Source organism: Protopterus annectens, chromosome 5.part0 (genome assembly GCF_019279795.1).
Source record: "Protopterus annectens isolate FY-2018-M chromosome 5.part0, PAN1.0, whole genome shotgun sequence".
In the NCBI taxonomy this organism is placed as follows: Eukaryota; Metazoa; Chordata; order Ceratodontiformes; family Protopteridae; genus Protopterus; species Protopterus annectens.
In genome coordinates this window covers 1,434,083,390-1,434,102,050 of record NC_056735.1, presented here as the reverse complement: position 1 = coordinate 1,434,102,050, position 18,661 = coordinate 1,434,083,390, and the positions used below count along the sequence as shown (strand labels likewise).

Genomic DNA, 18,661 nt, shown 5'->3' with positions numbered 1-18,661 from the left:
TTATATGATTGCTAGTCTCTTTTTCTTTTATTAAAGCTTTTAAGTAGATGTGGAGCTCTGTATTTACTTTTTGCAGTGTAACTTGCAAAAAATGGCTGTGTGAATATATTCATGATCCTAGTTTCTGTAATTTAGCAACCTATAACTCAAGATGGATTTCAGAAGTTATCTCAAATATTTCATTATTCATTTCATGTATATTATTCTGTTTTGGCATGCTGTTATATACCCTTGTTTTAATGTGTTGTATGCCTTTTCACTTGTACGACTTTTTAACAAAAACTTTTTAACAAAAATTGTACAAACTTTTGTATTCATCTGTCATAGCTATTCATATTCATAGCCACAGTCAGTAAGCTATATTGTGTATAAAGTTCATTGCAAGAGCAGCTTTTTAATGGGTATCAATTACTGCCATGTGATACAAATATATTATGTATTTATCACAGCCTGATTTGTGTATAGTCTTTAGCTATAACCTTTAAAATATCTACATTTGTAGACACCTCTCTCTCTCTCGGCTTTTCCCGGTTAGGGGTCGCCACAGCGGATCACCTTGTCTGCTCATGATTGGCAGTGGAGTTTTTACGGTGTCGAGTTGCCAGCCTTCCAAACCTTCCACAGAAGGCACACATATGCACGCACTCATGCCTAGGGCCAATTTTAGTGTGTCCAATCCACTTGCAGCATGTCTTTTGGGGATGTGGGAGGAAACCAGAGCACCCGGAGGAAACCCACATGACCACAGGGAGGACATGCAGACCCCACACAGAAGACACCCCAGCCAAAGATCGAACCGGAGAGCCTCTTGTTGTGAGGTGACAACGCTAACTGCTGCACCACCGCAGCCATCCACTACATTTGTAGACACCTATGAGGAACATTTCTAGCTTAGAATAAAACTTGATGTAGTTTAACTCATTTCCAATATCAAGAATTATGAGTTACCAGTTCGATAGCGGTATTCTTAAAAAAGTTTCTTCACTCCTAAGGTTAAGCCAAATGTATACCAAATAAGGGTTGGAACACTTGCTTTCCATGATCAAAACTGATATAAATATTAATATGTAGTTTCCTGACTAGATGGGACCAGTATTCAGAGTACAATAACTTAAATGTCAGAGAATAAAGATACAGTTCTCAAACTCTCAAGTAGTATCTTTTCGGTCATGCATGCTACGGTTTTCATCTATAGATTATTGAAATGTCTGACCACGTGCATTACAAAGTGTATGCTTTTGATAATTAACAACCACAAATCAAAGGTTAGGGAAACTTCAGGCATTCTGCTCATGTGCTGGGTGAAGCAAGTAACTGGATAGCTTGTTACAGAATTTGCTTTCACTGGTTTCAAAATATAACACACTTCATTTTTAAAGAGATTATATGAAAACCCAGAAAAGTGAAACTGTTTTATTAAACTGTGATGGTCAAGCTGAAGTTCTACTAATCTCAAAGCCTTCTAAGTGTTGCCATTTGTACCATGGAGCTAAACATACCTATCAACTGTTCAGAACTTCATAGAATGTCCAGATTTTTGTCTCACATTTTTGTCTGCTACTAATAAAATATGTGGCTTCCTAGAAAATTATTGAGGACTGAAGCTGTTTAATAATGACAGATATTTGAGTTTCAGACTTCATAGCCTTCCAAAAATGCATCCTAGGGCAAATGTTTTATTTTGTCAGCATTCTAAGTCAATAAGGCAATATTTAACATTTGTCACTGACTTTGGACCTCTGTCCACCATTAGTTTTTGGCTTTGTCCATAATTATTGTGCTAACAGGGTTAAGAGGCATGGAGCTAAATATGAATATAGAGTTGCTTAAAAGTACCTAATGTACTTGTGTCAGCTGTCATTCTTAAGTATTTCTAATACCTATGGCTATAAGCTGTCATATGAGACGGTATTCTTTGAGATTGTGTACTATTTTATAGTTGCATACATGACCAGTGGATGTGATATGTTTTGTGGTATGCCATTTGTAGGAACACTAGTAGAGACAAAACTGACTAAAATTTGCAGTTTGAAAATAAATAAAAAAATAAGGAGAAAATGAAAAATAGCTTTTGTGGGGCAAAGTCCTCATACACTCTTAAAAGAGAACACATTCTTCAGTATCTACTTTGTTATAAAAAAATAGCTGCCCTAGTGAAATGCCATTTAAGTCATCTAGTTTCAATGAAACTGTCATCATAGAAGTGATATGCGATGAATCTAAGAAATCCCTTAACTTATTTTAACATTTGGGTATGATCTGTCATAGTGTCCTAATTTGTTTTGCTTTTAGAAGTTTATAGCTAGACATTAGCCTACTCATTAGACTATAAAGTAAACACATAAATAAGGGACTTTAAATAGATAACGTTTTTTGTGGCATTATCGGTCCAGTAAATGCCATAGTGTGACTTCTAAAGCTTAATTTTGTCTCCTAAGTTTTGAAACTTAATTGATCTTCAGGATGGAAACAAGTGATATGCTGATGGCAGAACTGACTCAGTGAATATATTTGATTTACCTGGAGACTGAGAAGAGCTAAGAGTGTGTTAGATGTGATGGTGAATAAAATGATAGAATAAAAATAGTAATATTACTAAAAAAAGATATTGAAATACAGAATTGTATGGTTTATTCTTATTATGTATATTCTCATGAAACTGTGATCTCTTCCACAGGGTGTGATCCCCACATCTCGTGTAAAGTTCTTGCTGAGGTTATTACGTGGAAGACTAGAGGTTGACCTAGATAAAGACAAGCTTCTGTTCAAACACATGTGTTATGAAATGGAAAGACTACATAATGGTGGAGATGTTACATTTCATGATGTCCTAAGGTAATATTTATATTTAATTATACATTATAGATTGCTCTCATATCAAGCCTAGAATGCAGTTCACTCATACTCATATCTTCCAAGCATCTGACTAATTGGCACTACACTGTTTTTATTAATGTGTCCAGAGTGCATAACGTGCCTTTAGAGAACAATCCTAGGTATATTTTTACATATATTATTGCAGCTAACAAATACATTACCAGAATACATATTTGTGTTCATTGTGCATTAGAAACCTAGTGTGATGTTAAAATTAACAATGTTTAAACAATGATCATTCTAAATTCAATTTTTGAGTTTATAATAATGTCATAAAACATATTAGATTCTATGAAAATAGATATTTCATAATTAATATTTTACTAGATAGAACATATATTTTGCATAATTTAAATTAGGTTGCAAAATAAATGATAGTTGCATTTTAAGAGGCAAAAAGTGGTGTGTGTGTGTGTGTGTGTGTGTGTGTGTGTGTGTGTGTGTGTGTGTGTGTGTGTGTGTGTGTGTGTGTGTGTGTGTGTGTGTGTGTGTGTGTGTGTGTGTGTGTGTGTGTGCTTGCAAGTGTATATGTGTATAGGCTTGTGTGTGTATATGTGTGTGTATTTTACCGATACAGATATATAGCTTACATCTCTATCTCTTTACATACATATATATATATATATATATATATATATATATATATATATATATACATACATACATTGTGTGCGTGTGTGTATGGGTTGTATGGCTTTAAGTGTGTCTTGTATCTAAAATTCTCATAGCCATCTAGTTGGAAACTAATCCCATTAGTGAAAATAATGAAGGTTTAATTCCTATTTTAAGCTTGTGCAAAAGGATAGAGCCAGGAAGGCCAAAGACTGAAAGTTGTTCCCAGAGCTAGAATTTCATCATGGGTCAGAGTAGGGGTTCTCACCAGAATATCATTGAATTGGGAGTTGGATGTCCCATTTGGGACTTACAGCAGATTTAGGCTATGACAAGTTCAGAGGATTAAGGCTATGGCAAGTTCAAGGAAACTTTAGTTAATAGAACTGAAAAGAAGACCTAACTAAGGCCTACATCTCTGACTTAAAAAAAAAAATATTTGCCATGAAGATTAAGGGAGATTAAGCCTGTGTGGTGGAGATACCCTTAATGACTGTAAACTTGAAACAAGGTATCTTGTAGCATTTTATGTAATGATGATAGTTTTGTTTAGGAAATCCAAGTGTTCTGCTTTTCATTTTGTGTTTTGTATGTATCTCAGTTTTCTGTGAATTTGAAGGAGTGGTACACTGGTGGAATACCATATATATGTATATATATATATATATATATATATATATATATACACACACACACATATATACGGTTTACTGTAATATGATTGAACTGTATTTGATTGAAATCAAATGTCTGAAACCCAGATCTGCTCTGAGTTACAGCACAATGGCACAAAAATTACAGAACCGACTGATATTGCCAACACCCTGGCAGACAGGTCCAGTGCTAACTTTACCCTCCTCTCACCCCCTAAAGGGTCCATATCTATACAGGAAGAATGCAGAGTCCCTGTAATCACATCTATGCAGGTAAAAGCTGCACTCTCTAAAACCAAACAAACAGCATCCATGGGACCGGGCAACATCTCAGGCTGCATTTTACATGAACTTCAAAATGAACTGGCTCTCCACGTAAGCACCATGGTCAATCACAGTCTCATGTCAGGCTTTGTGCTCACTGAATGGCACACAGCAACAGTTATCCCACTCCACAAAGGGAGAGCCACCACTGATCCTGGGAACTATCGTCCTATTAGCCTGATGAGCCTGGTCTGCAAGCCCATGGAATGTATCATCATGGAGCTAATAAACAAAGACATTGGTAACCTCCAAACTCTGGACCCCACCCAGTTCGGGTTTGTGAAAGGCAGATCATGCCTTCTGAACCTGATCGACATCTTTGAGGCAGTCACCAAAGCCGTAGATGAGAGTAAGGTGGTTCACACAGCCTATCTTGACCATGCCAAGGCTTTCAACACCACCCCCCATTCTGGAATTTTAGCTAAACTCATTAAACTAGGTATAAATCTCTATGTCACAAGACGGGTTGCCAACTGGCTCACTGACAGAACCCACACTGTAAAAGTTGCAGACTCCAAATCTGACTTCAAGCCAGTGACAAGTGGAGTACCACAGGGTTCAGTCCTGGGACCTCTCCTGTTTGGTATCTACTTCTCTGAAGTACAGGTTAACACAGAAGGCCTCTGGCTAATGAAAATCACAGATGACTGCAAACTAGGAGCCATAGTTGAGTCCCCAAATGATCTGGACATCCTACAGAAGGGCTTCACTGAGACAGATGTCTGGTGTCAGAGGCATGGCCTCAAGCTCAATGCCAAAAAGTGCATTGTCATCCCCTTTGGTAAAAACTCTGTACCCATGACATACCACATAAACAGCAGTCTACTTAATGCCAAATGTGTGATAAGAGACCTTGGGACCCAGGTGGACAGTAGTCTCTCCTTTGATAATCACATCACCACAGTAGTCAGGAAATCCTTCTATGTGGCACACCTCATCACAAAAGGGTTTTCATCCAGGAGAAAAGAGGTCATTGTTCCCCTCTACTCGGCACTCATTAGACCCATTATAGAGTACAATGCCCCTTTTGGAATGTACCTCACAAGACTTCTGCAGCAACTGGAAAGGCCACAGAAATACCTCTCAAAGAGGATTACAGGCCTCAAACAGATGCCCTACACTGACCATCTCAAAAAACTCCAGCTTTACTCTGTAACATATTGCCTACTCTGAGGAGATCTCTGCCTAACATATACAGCTATGTTAAACCCAGATCTGTTGGACATGCTACACCTAAAGAAATCCCAATCCCTCCAAGCTACACGCTCTAGGGACCTAAACCTTGTCACCACAATAAACAGGACATGCTAGAGGGATAGATTCCTGTCCCAGAGACTTCCTATACTCTGGAACAAGCTACCCATCTATGTCAAGCAAAGTTCCACATTAGCACTCTTCAAGAAAAATCTTGATGAGTGGACGAGAAATAGGAAATACACCCTGGGGATCACTTTTGTTACTCTGCTAGACAGGGGCACAGGAAATTAACTTTCTTGGGTGATGTAAATCAGGGAACCTTGTTGGCTAGGCTTACTTAGGCCCTTGGGCCGATAGCCTAGTACCTACCTATGAACCTATGAACAGTTTGACTGCAAATGCATATGACCAAAAGCCCATTTTACTGAAACTCATTTCATTGAATCAGACGTAACAGAAATGTGTAGAAGTTAGTAATCAGTATGTCATGGTGTCATTTATGAGGATATGATCTGATAGTGAAGTGAACCTAGAAGATTGTGTGTGGATTATCAGTGCCCCCTGTAATGTCATATCCCCAAATTCATAGATGTTTGTGTTTGTGCACCAGCACGGATTCACTATGCATGGTGTTTTATTTTTCTTTTCTCCATTATTTTGCACTAATGGAGTTAGTATATTTAATTAAGAGGTTTGCGGGGGCAAAGTCCCCCAGTTGTGGGATGCAGGAGGTCTTGTCCCCTGAAGAAAACATTTTTGCTGTATTTTGTTTTGTTAAATATTTTATATGATTTGTAATTCAGTGAAATCACTTTCAGTTAAATGGGTTTTCGGTTATGTGAGTTTTCAGTCAAGTGCTTTTCAGTCAAATGTATGTGACTTTCTGTAAACTGTAGTTCAATTATTTTATAGTAAACGTACATATACAGATAGATATTATAGTAAGGAAGATCTTATTATATAGATGTAAATAATGAAGATGGGACTGTATTTATATGCAAAGTGTGTAAACAGAACTGCTATTGTAAATAAAAGTTGTCCTTTGACAAGAGGAAGAAACTTTTTGTCATATTAGCCAGTACAGTTATCAGTTTAAGTGGGAATGTTGCTTTATGAACAGAGTAAAATTTTGTTGTATTAGTTACAGCAATTTGACAATGATACAATTCTGTAGAAAAGCAGGGCTGAGGTAAGCTCATGCAGAGTACAGTTTGCCCTTCTTGTGTGTTTACGTGGAGGGGATTTGATGTCAGTAAAACAGGTAGCAGACTGAAAGAAGACCTTGAAGAAAACGTCGTGAGAAAGCTGGAGATCAGTCTTTTTAAACAAATTCAAAAGGAAACGCTACTGAGAGGCTGCCAAACGAAAGAGAGAAAGAGCATGAGAAAAACAGATAGGGAAAGGCCTACTAAAAGAGATTGTATCCCAGCTGTATGGGACAATTTTGAAAGCATAACTATGTTAGTTATAAGACTTAGAGTGGTATTCATAGTCCGGGATTTCATTACTGCTACAACTATATGCAAATAAACCTGGCATAGGTTATTCACGCTGACTAAAGAAAAGCAAAGGTATTTTGATAACGCCTACTATTGCAAAAGCATAAATCATAAAAAGATAAATAAGGGTATGGGATGGAGTACATGAAAGTCATAGGCTTCATATATACTCAGATATTGCAGATGAACGCAGCTATGAGAAGTCACAATTGAAAGACTTAAGGCAAGTGGTTCACTGCCCAGCTTTTATTTTAATATTTTAACAAAATAAAGGGTTTTATTTGTCTTTTATGTAGGGGTATCCTTATTTGGACACCCTGTTGTTTTCATTAAAGAGTGGAAAGGCTGAGATAGGAAAGAGTGAAAAAAGGGGAGACAGCAGGAACAGATCAGGAGGGTTGTGCTGGAAGAGGTGGCAGAGGTGGGGTACTATTTTTTTTGGAGGGGAATATAATCAGCTTTTTCAATATATTTCTTTTTATGTAATAGGTAGTGTGGGTGGGAAGTAGGTAAGAGGGTGTAGAAAAGAGGAGAGGAGAGAAGGAGTGATGAGGAGTAGCGCCCAGCAACAGTCCCTAATTAACAAAGCTTCAAACTTTTCCACTGCCAGATGGTGTTGCAGTGGAACACACCCATGTTGAGGGGACAGGGAATGAAGAGACATCTCAATAGGATGAAGCCATCTGTCCATGTCCTGGTCTGCAACATCCTCAACCAAGTCCCAAAGCCACTATTCAGTGAGGCTTTCCAGGATGCCGTATTACAGGGTGCCTACAGGACCAGTGCCACTGTCCCTGCCCCTGCCCTGTCCATGTCAGGATGTCCCTGGACAAGTAGCGAGTAAAAAGAGAGAGTAAAAAGTCTGTAACCTGAATGGTATACAGCTGGGCTACTCCTAAGGAATTTGGATCTGTAAAAAAATGAACAGACATGGGAAAGGAAGTAAATAAAGAAGGACAAAGCAATGTGTAATAGAATAAAAAAAATGGAAAAAAAAGGGTGGGACAAAGAGAAAATACACACAATAGTTTCACTCATAACATTAAACAGCATTCCATTTCTTACTTTAAAATAATTTTATTTTTTATGAATCTTAAATGAAACAGAATGTTTGGGAAGTGCTTATGCATACATGGGAACAATGACATGGGGAGTGGTTATGTATGCATGGGAACAGTGATATGAACAGTGCTTATGCATACTTGAAAAGAATATGTGTATTACTATCAAGTCCTGGAGGGGTTTACATTTTGCACTCTACTATGCTAACATAAATGATAATTGCATGTCATGTGTGCCTGGTATGCATTTTTTTGCAATATTGTACTGAAACCACCATTTATAAATAATTGTAGTTATATATGTAATAAAATCAGTTAAAAACAGCACACTGCATTTATACATTCACATCTTTTATATTTCATAGATTCATAGGTAAGTAGGTAGGTAGGTAGCCGTGGTGGTGCAGCAGTTAGCATTGTCGCCTCACAGCAAGAGGCTCTCCCATTCGATTCTCGGCTGGAGCGCTTTCTGTGTGGAGTCTGCATGTAATCCCCACGGTCGAGTGACATTAAAGACATGCAGGTAGGTACGAGCATGAATGGGCGTGCCTTCTTTGAAGGTTGGGCATCGGGGTGGCAACTCGGCACTGTAAAAAAAAAAAAATCTACTGCCAATCATGAACGGACCGGAGTTCTGCTGTGGTGACCCCTGACCAGGAACAACCGAAAGGTACATCATCATAGGTTCATAGTTAGGTACTAGGCTATCTGCCCGAAGGCATTTATAAGCCTAGCCAGAATGTGTTGGCTTTCGCCACCCCCTTAGATTAGTTCCCTGGGCCTCTGTCCAGCAGAGCCACTGAAGTGATCCCGGGTAGACTTTCTGTTTCCCATCCACTCATCAAGGTTTCTCTTAAAAGTGTTAGCGAGGAGCTCTGCCTAATGTAGATTGGAATCTTGTTCCAAAGCATGGGAAGTCTGGGGGACAGGAATCTATCCCTCCAGCACGTCCTATTTATTGTTGTGGTGAGGTTTAGATCCCCTAGAGTGTGTGGCTCAAGGGGATAAGGTTTTCTTTAGGTGGAGCATGTCCATCCATTCTGGGTTCGACATGGCCTTGTATGTCAGGCAGAGATCACCTCTGAGTAGGCAGTATGCAACCGAGTAAAGCTGGAGTTTCTTCAGTCGAGCTGCATAGACCATCTGTTTGAGGCCAGTGATCCTCTTGGTGAGGTACTTCTGTGGTCTTTCCAGCTGTTGCAGGTGTCTTGTAAGGTACATCCCAAATGGGGCAGTGTACTCTATGATGGGTCTAATGAGTGATGAGTAGAGGGACACAATGACCTCTTTTGACCTGGATGCGGACCCTTTTGTGATTAGGTGGGCCACATAGAAGGATTTTCTAACCACTTTGGCAATGTGATTATCAAAGGAGAGATTACTATCTACTTTGGTCCCTAGATCCCTTATTACATCTTCCATATTTAGGGGACTACTACCTCTGTGGTAGTTTGTGGGTACTTTGTTTTTTCGAAAGGAGATGACTATGCACTTTTTGGCATTTAGCTTGAGGCCATGATTTTGACACCAGGTATCCATCTGAGTGAGACCCTTTTGGAGGATGTTTGTGTCAGCCAGAGTGTCAATTATAGCCCCTAGTTTTTAGTCGTCTGTGAACTTGGTCAGCCATAGTCCTCCTGTGCTTGCCTGTACCTCTGAGAAGTATATGCTGAACAGTAGGGGTCCTAGGACTGAGCCCTGGAGAATGCCACTTGTAACCAGTTTAGAGTCGGACCTAGCTCCCGCAACTCTCACCATATGGGTTCTGTCCGTGAGCCAGTTGGCAACCCATCTTGTGACGTAGGGGTTTATGCTCAGGCTGGTGAGCGTGTCTATAACACCAGAATGGGGAATGGTGTTGAAGGCCTTTGCGAGGTCTAAGTAGGTTGTATGTACCACCTTTCCCTCGTCTATAGCCTTGGGAACTGTCTCAAAGAAGTCCACCAGGTTTACGAGGCATGATCTGCCCTTAAGAAAGCTGAACTGGGTAAGGTCTAGTGTTTGGAGGTTCCCAATGTCTCTGTTAATGAGTTCCATGATGATGTGCTCCATAGCCTTGCAGACCAAGCTAGTCATGTTTATAGGGTGATAGTTCATGGGGTCTGTTGTGGCTCCACCTTTGTGGAGTGGAATAACCATTGCTGTGCACCACTCTATGGGTATGTAGCCTGTGGAGAGGCTGAGGTTGAACAGTATGTTTAGCTGAGGGGTTAGTTCATCTTTGAGCTCATGTAGGATGCAGACTGGGACACTGTCCAGCCCCATTGATGTTGTGTTTTTGTCTTTGGAGAGGGCTGTTTTAACCTAAGTGTCTGTGATTTCAGGGGCTCTACATTCTTCTGGTATGGTTATGGGCCCTTTTGGAGGTGGGGGGGGGTGACATTTGCACTGAACCGGTCTGCCAGGATGTTGGCTATATCGGTTGGTTCAATTTATTTTGTGCCATTCTGCACTAACTCTGAGCAGATCTGAGCATTGCTATTTAGATTCTTGACATAGCTAAAGAATGCCTTGTGGTTATCTTTGGAGTCCTTGGCAATTTTTCTTTTGAAACTCGCCTTGGATGATTTTACGACGGATTGTAGTTTTTTGCTGATACTGATCAGAGATGTCTTCCCTTCTTGGGATTTTACACTTTTCTGTACTAGTTTCCTCCTTCTATTGTATAGCTTGTTTATGAAAAGAGTCCACCAGACTGGTTTCCTTTTCTTGGAAGAGTGAGTCTTGGTTTTCCTTGGGATAGCATGATCCATGCATTCTTGTAGGTGCCCATAGAATGCATTAGTAAAGGATTTTGCAGCTTGGACAGCGTTATCCTTTAGCATGGGGGCTTTGAAACTTTCCACCTCGGTCTTAAGTAACGTGAAGTTTGCCTTTGAAAAATTTTTCATGGTGGTTTCCTTGTCCAGGGGTGGGGGAGGAATGTGGATATCCAAAGAGATTTGTTTATGGTCAGATCTAACCTGCGAGGGGTTGACCTCCGGTGTGGAACACCAGTCACCCATATTGGTGATGACCAGGTCCAATATGTTGTCACCTCTGGTGAGAGTGTTGACCAGTTGATCCAGGGCATTTGAGTTTATAAATTCTAGGAAATGTTGGGCAAGGGAGTTAGTACTTGAGTAGTTCTCCCAGTTAATGTTTGGGTAATTGAAATCACCCAATATTAGGGTGTTTGGTAGGACCTTTATGTTTCCCAGTGTTTCCAGAAATGTGGAATGGGAGTCCTGGGACATGGTGGGTGATCTGTAGCAAGCTACAATTTGAATTGCAGTTTTGCCCATTGTTAGTTGCATGTGGATGATCTTTGAAGCATTGTGCTGTGCCACTAACCTGGAGGTGTGGGTATCCTTGATGAATATGGATACGGCCCTGCCTTTCGTATTTCAGTCCAAGTTCTGTGGCCGAAATGTATGGTATGAGTTGTAGCCTGGTAGTGCTGGGGTGCTCTCTGGAGCCTTAAACCAGGTTTCTGTTACTGCACATATATCGATTTTCTCCATACTGAGAAGTGCCTCGAGTGCGTGCATTTTGAGGTTTAGACTTCTGGCATTGAGTAGCATTACCCTCAGTTTTTTGTTACTTGTGCTATTTATGGTGCTGGGTTTGTCTTTTGAGCCTTGCCTAAAAAGGCACTATGGAGGTGGTAAGAGCCTTGGTCAGTATTCGAAAGCCTAAGGGAGACAGGTGCAAGCCATCTCTAGCGAAACAGCGTGGCTTGTCGAGCATGTCATCCCAGGTGGACAGACCCTGGATCCCCTTTGAATGACACCAGAAACTTAGCCAATTGTTGAAATTGGTAATTTATTTCTTTATACAGTGGTATCATTCTTGGTGAGGGAGGGATGCTACTCAGGGTCAGGGTCATACCGGCCTGGGCTACATGATCAGAGAGCTCTTCCATGTCTCTTTTCATGTAGTCCAGGGAGGTATGGCTCAGGTCATTCACACCAACATGGACAATGACAGAGTTGTATTTGTACTTTTTCTGGAGTGACCTGAGTGCTTGTGTTTTCTGGCGGATCCTGGCACCCGACAGGCAGCTAACAGTGACCTTCTTCTTATTCAGCCTAGTGAGTGGGACGTCAGTGTGCCTGACTATAGAGTCACCTGTTACTAGTATGTTGGGTATATTATTTTGCCTTAAGGGCTGTGATTGCATGGCACACTGGTTTTGTGAAGTATGTGTTTCATGGTTTGGTTGCAGTACTGTACTAAAAGCAGTGTAGGCCTTTATTTCCCATCCTTTATAAATACTTGCAGTTATATAGAGAAATGAAATCAGTTAAAGACAGAATACTGCATTTATACATTGACATACCTTTTAGATTGGGTTGCAGTAATATACTGAAAGCAATGCAGGCCTTTATAATGCTTGCAGTTATAAAGAATAATAAAATCGGTTTGACAGAATAGTCCATTTACTACTGTAATCATGCTTACCAGCAGCTTCAACTAATCTGGTGAGTCTCCTGCTCTGCTGGACTTTATTATATGTAGTCTTCTCGTCCACTAGATGTAGAAGACATAAGACAATTGTTAACCTGATTTCACCTTTTTTCCTTAACATTTCTGATATAACTACTAATACTATGCAATGCATTTCATTTACTGCTGTATTTGCTTAGTACGTCTGTTTAAATATTTATTGATATCTGAATTGACATACTGTGCCAATATTTAGAATAACGCAAGTTACAAACAGTAGGACTACATCTTCCTTCAAACTGGTACACTTTTATAGGGGTGCACAGCTTGTCTGTTAGGGGGAGGGGTGTTGTCTAGAATCTTTCTATATACTTTCAGTCTATGGTTTGTTTACCTAAATTGCAGTTTCATGTCTGTGAAATTGTTTTCAGGCAGAAGTGCTATACACACAGACACAGAAAAATGTAGCAATTGAAGGATGTTTTCAGTTCCTTTCAATTGAAACTTCATTAAACAAAACATAATAGTGTTATCGATGGATGCCTCACATATGAGGCTGAAGATTTAATGAACCTACTGGCCAATAAATTTAGGTCCAGTTTTACCCCCTCTCTCCTTCAACTGTCTAGCAAGATGTACCTGAAACTCACTTGCCTCTAGGTTTCATACAAGACCAAGTGGGAAATTCAGTAAAGCCTACATGGAGTGATTTTCCATGTAGGCATAGTGGCACGGCTGGAACATGGAAACTGGCAGCCAAGCGATCCAGTAAACAGAGCAAAGGGGTGTGCATGAGCATGGAATGCAAATTACCTCATAAGCAGATGAAATCCTTGCAAATGAGGGTGATTTGCGATCCAGTAAGCAGAAAGGTACCCATGTAGAAGCCATGTCGGTGTCAGAAATATATACAGAAAATAACCGTGTACAGAAATGTAAAAATTAAACAGGGGCTGTAAAAGCCCAAAAAGAGAGTTGGATATTGCAGTGTAAGCATGGAAATGCCCAAACCTATGCCCAGGGAGTCCAAAAAGCAATGCAAATCATTATAAAATATAAAATTTCTTTTAATACACATATTACTTTTGTGCTCAAACATGACATTATGCAAAAAAATATATTAAAATGTTGAAAAACTGAAAATCAGACATTTGCAAAACGAATGCAATATAGTGCCCTGCATGCAGAGTATACAATGACAGGTTTCAGTGATTGCTAAGGAGGCAGGCCCTGGAGTAGTGAAGTATCCAGGGTATATGCAAGGATTTGTATGCAAATGAGCTGGGGTTACTGAATAGCAAATATGGGCCACTGTGTCTGCAGATAAAACCCATGTAGGGCCAGAACCATGTTGATGTTAGTAGAACAGGTAGCTGACATCAAAAGGGTGTGTGTCACATTATGTTGAAGTGGATTGGAACTCAGGAGCACCTGTTTGCACTGAGCTAAGCACAACTAAGCAAGGGGGTGTGTCCAGTGCTGCTTTAGCCCCACAGCACATGTTTTAGCTGGTTTAAGCTAAGCTGAGTTTGCCCATGTATGGGGGTATGTCTAAACTGCTAAGCACTGTTTATACTAGTGATGTGGGTTTGCACACTGCACCTCAATGCTTAGCAGGTAAGGGAAGGGAATTAAAAAAAAAGGAAATAGCCTGGGAAAGCCAATCAACTATAAATGTCTGAAAACCCTGTTCCACTGACACTGGACCATTCAAAACCTTCTATGATAAACCTGGGAGGTGGAATGCACCATAGTCAGCCAATCACACAGGCTGCATCTGCATATAAAGTATGCATACACCATTCAATCTGATTTTTCCCACATACCCTGCACAATTGTAGTGCACACTTGGGAAATTTAGCTGACAAAATGATAGGGGCTGCTGCTGCTCTGCTACATCTGTATGTGCTAGAGGCTGGGATCAGTGCTGGTGCCGGTGCTGTCAATAGGCCTAGACTGAAAACGAGAAGAGTGTTCAGTCCCAGGGTAACCTTCCAGGGGCTACATGAGGTGGAGATAGTATACAGCTACAGGGAGGACAGGAACATACTACAAGAACTCACTGAGCTTTGCTGCCCTCAACTCAGACCCAGATCCAACAGAGGGGAACCCATCCCAGTGGAAACAAAGGTATGTGTAGCCCTTAGAATACTAGCTACAGGTACTTTTCAAAGACCTACTGGGGACATGATGGGAGTCTCACAGGCATCTGCATCCAGGATAATACATCAGTTCCTGGCTGCCATGCAAACTCATGCCAGTGAGCACATATATTTACCCTACATAACATTGCAGTTTTCTGGCAAACTAGTGGCAAATCAATAAAGTTTGACATTAGAAAATAATGACAGGCATTTGAGATGCAGACTTCATACCCTTCAGAAAAGTCATGCTAATACAAAACCTGTTATTTTACCAACTGTCTAAGTTTGTAAGAGCAATGTTAAAAAAATGTCCCTATTTTTGGGCCTGTGTCCCACTTTTATATATAGCTTTGTCCAGATTTCATGCTCTAAGAGGTTGAGAGGTATGGGCACAATGTAGCATTATAATACCAATACAACACAAACTGTATGAGGACCAGAGCAGACATATGGGGTGCAATGCTGGACATCCTGCAGAACAGGTACAGTCAGAGGTGTGAAGTCTGTAACCCTGTGTGTGATGTTACATCTTGTACCCCAGTCACAACATACATACAACTACATAGAGCAGAAATTGTGGACAAAGCCAGGAACATGAATGGGACAAAGGCCCACATATAAGAAGGATGCACTACTAGCCAGACAAATGTAGAAAGTGCAGAGTAGAACAGGTCATGCAGTAGCATGCGTTCCCTGCTGTGTATGGCATCAGTAACTCAAATGTCTGTCAGCAGTTCCTCACGTCAGTCTATAATGATCTGCCATTGATGTACCAGGAAATCACATTGCTATGTAAAACATACCAGACATATGATGAAAAACCCTGTTCAGTCAATTACAATCTGTACACACCATAGGTATGAGTTGGATATTATGGGCAGCACACAGCTGGGGAATTACTTGGACATTATATCAGGGAGGTGCTGGACTGTTTAATTAGGTGCAACAGCCAATTGGCTGTAGCACACAAAATCCTAGACTGGAGTACAGGTAGGTCTGGACTGGAGTCCTCTTCTAAGTACTGATGGCCACACTGGGCATGCTACTACATTTAGCTAATTTCAGCCCATGTCTGAAGCCTCATCTGATAATAGAAAACTGAGATGTCAATATATCTCTGTGCATACAGACAGCTGCGTATACCTAACTGTCTCTCCCTATCCCCATCAGACATGATTACACTTATTTATCAGTATGTGGCACATATAAGATATATATGTATCTGTAGAGTTCTAGATAGATACATAAATATAGGTAACATATATATATATATATATATATATATATATATATATATATATATATATACATATATATATATATATATATATATTATATAGAGAGAGACAGAGAGAGGGGGAGAGACACACACACACACACACAGAAAGATATAGAGTCATGTAGTGCTGCAGCCACTTGCACACCCATTGTTACCAGTGGTGTGTGCAACTAGTATGGTGAGTTGTAGTGTGTATTAGTAGGTAGGTAGGGGTTCTAATCACACATCAGCCACCGTGCATGTGTGTATGAATGTGTGTGTGTGTGTGTGTGTGTGTGTGTGTGTGTGTGTGTGTGTGTGTGTGTGTGTGTAGATATTCTACATACAGCAGTATACACACACCCAACAGGCCTATGTCTGTGCAATGGTCAATCATATTATGGCCCTGTGACTAGTGTCTGCCACAACAGTGGCCTCCCTGTCAACAGCTGCTGATGTCATCCACCCCAACATTAGTGTCAGACACACTCCAAACACATATGCTCCATGCTGCATTGTAATATGTATGTAGCACTATACTCTCTACAACTAGATAGGTAGGGATTCTAATCCCAACAATGGCAACTCTGTGAGTGTGTGTGTGTGTGTGTGTGTGTGTGTGTGTGTGTGTGTGTGTGTGTGTGTGTGTGTGTGTGTGTGTGTGTGTGTGCATAAGTATATCCCCTTGCAGCAGTGTGTCTGTCTTGCCTATATATGTGCAATACCAATGCATTTTAAGACCCATGCCTACCTGTTAACCCCCACATTGTCTTACTTTACAGGGTCTGCTGATGTCATCCACCTTAAAAGCACAGTTAGACACTCTCTAAATACATAAGTATAGTGGCGCATGCAATAAGTACATAGCACTATATTATATACATCTAGATAGGTAGGGGTTCTAATCCCAATGACAACTCTGTGAGTGTGTGTGTGAGTAAGTATATCCCCTTACAGCAGTGCGTCTGTCTTGCCTATGTGTGTGCAATGCTAATACATTTTAAGGCCTGTGCCTACCTCTCTTATATAAAGAGAGACAGAGAGAGGGGAAGAGAGACACACACAGAAAGGTATAGAGTGATGTAGTGCTGCAGCCACTTGCACACCCATTGTTACCAGTGGTATGTACAACTAATACTGTGAGCTGTAGTGTGTATTAGTAGGTAGGTAGGGGTTCTAATCTCACATCAGCCATCATGTGTGTGTGTGTGTGTGTGTGTGTGTGTGTGTGTGTGTGTGTGTGTGTGTGTGTGTGTGTGTGTGTGTGTGTGTGTGTGGATATTCTACATACAATAGTATATACACACCCAACAGGCCTATGTCTGCTGATACACACACACACACACACACACACACACACACACACACACACACACACACACACACACACACACACACACACATATAAAGGTGATGTGCCACAAGTGCATTATACATACCACACCTTATTACTGAACCCATGCACAACACACAAGCAGACCACAATAGACACAGACAAGACAGGACTTTCGCAACTTGCACTGCAGTTATGTCTGGTTAATGTTGCCAGTACTATACACCTGTATGATAAGCGACATGTCAGTGTATGTGATGGACCTTCTCCACCATACTATTGCCCCTATATAGAAGTACACCTTCACAAAAATACATGCAAATATGTTATAGCTCTTGCAAATATGTTACTGTGATTACCAGTTCAATGCACTGCAATGAACCCCTTCACAACTGAACATACAAGTGTTATACTATGGCTAAGCTTGACAGTTGTGTCCATGGCATACTGGCAGCCCTTAACATTCCTAGAGTATAGATGAGTGATAACAAAACACTTTCACACTCACCGGCTACAGGATGTTGGACGCCAGCCACACAAGATGTACCTATGGAATTGTGTGGGAGAGGTGTTGTCAGCGAACACAAATGTGGCATTGGTACAGGATAATATGTGTGTATATCAACATGTATAATACAAACTGTGATACTGCTCACATTGCTGATCTTCTGAGTATGTGTGCACACGTGTGCATTACAACCCCCCAATGCAGATTGATCTGACATCTGTGTACAGGTATGTAGAGACTGCCTGCCACTATGACTACTGCAGTATTAAAGTGATGACCACAGGGGGCTTACCTGGATGCTTCTCTGCTGTGGAAGCTGTGCCACCCACCTCCATGTTGTATGGGGTGATGGATGCTTGCAAGCTGGTGGCTGAACCCAGGTTTGTCAGGAACTCCTCTGTGGCCGAGAGTGGCTGTTGTGTTGCAGACCCTCCACCAGTGACAGCATGGTCCCTGGCCACACCTGCAGCCCTTTACTGTGCAGCATTTATCATATCTGTGGCCTGGTGTTGGACCTGCTCATAGCTTCTTTCCTGTAGCTCTACATGATTTACTGATGTAACGAGGTCTACCCACAGTGCAGGGCATTGTTCCTGATTCTGGCAACTCCTCAACAGCAGGATGTTGTGATGCAGTCTAAGGCTGTCAACTACAACTTCATTCTCGGCCACAGAAAAAGGTGGTTTCCTCCATCTGCACATTGCTCCTGAAAGATAAGAAGAGGGGAACATGTCACAGGACCACAAACATTTCTCTCCATTATGTAC

General features: G+C 40.8%; 1 protein-coding gene across 5 annotated transcripts in view; it reads left to right on the top strand.

The window, feature by feature from the left end:
* NALCN (sodium leak channel, non-selective) overlaps positions 1–18,661 on the top strand; it is a 3,563,801-nt gene that overhangs the window by 3,384,119 nt on the left and 161,021 nt on the right. For all 5 annotated transcript variants that reach the window (XM_044071239.1, XM_044071242.1, XM_044071240.1 and 2 more), the window contains exon 40: positions 2,678–2,835. In XM_044071239.1, coding sequence (XP_043927174.1) covers positions 2,678–2,835 — 158 coding nt within the window. The remainder of the gene's footprint in view (positions 1–2,677; positions 2,836–18,661) is intronic.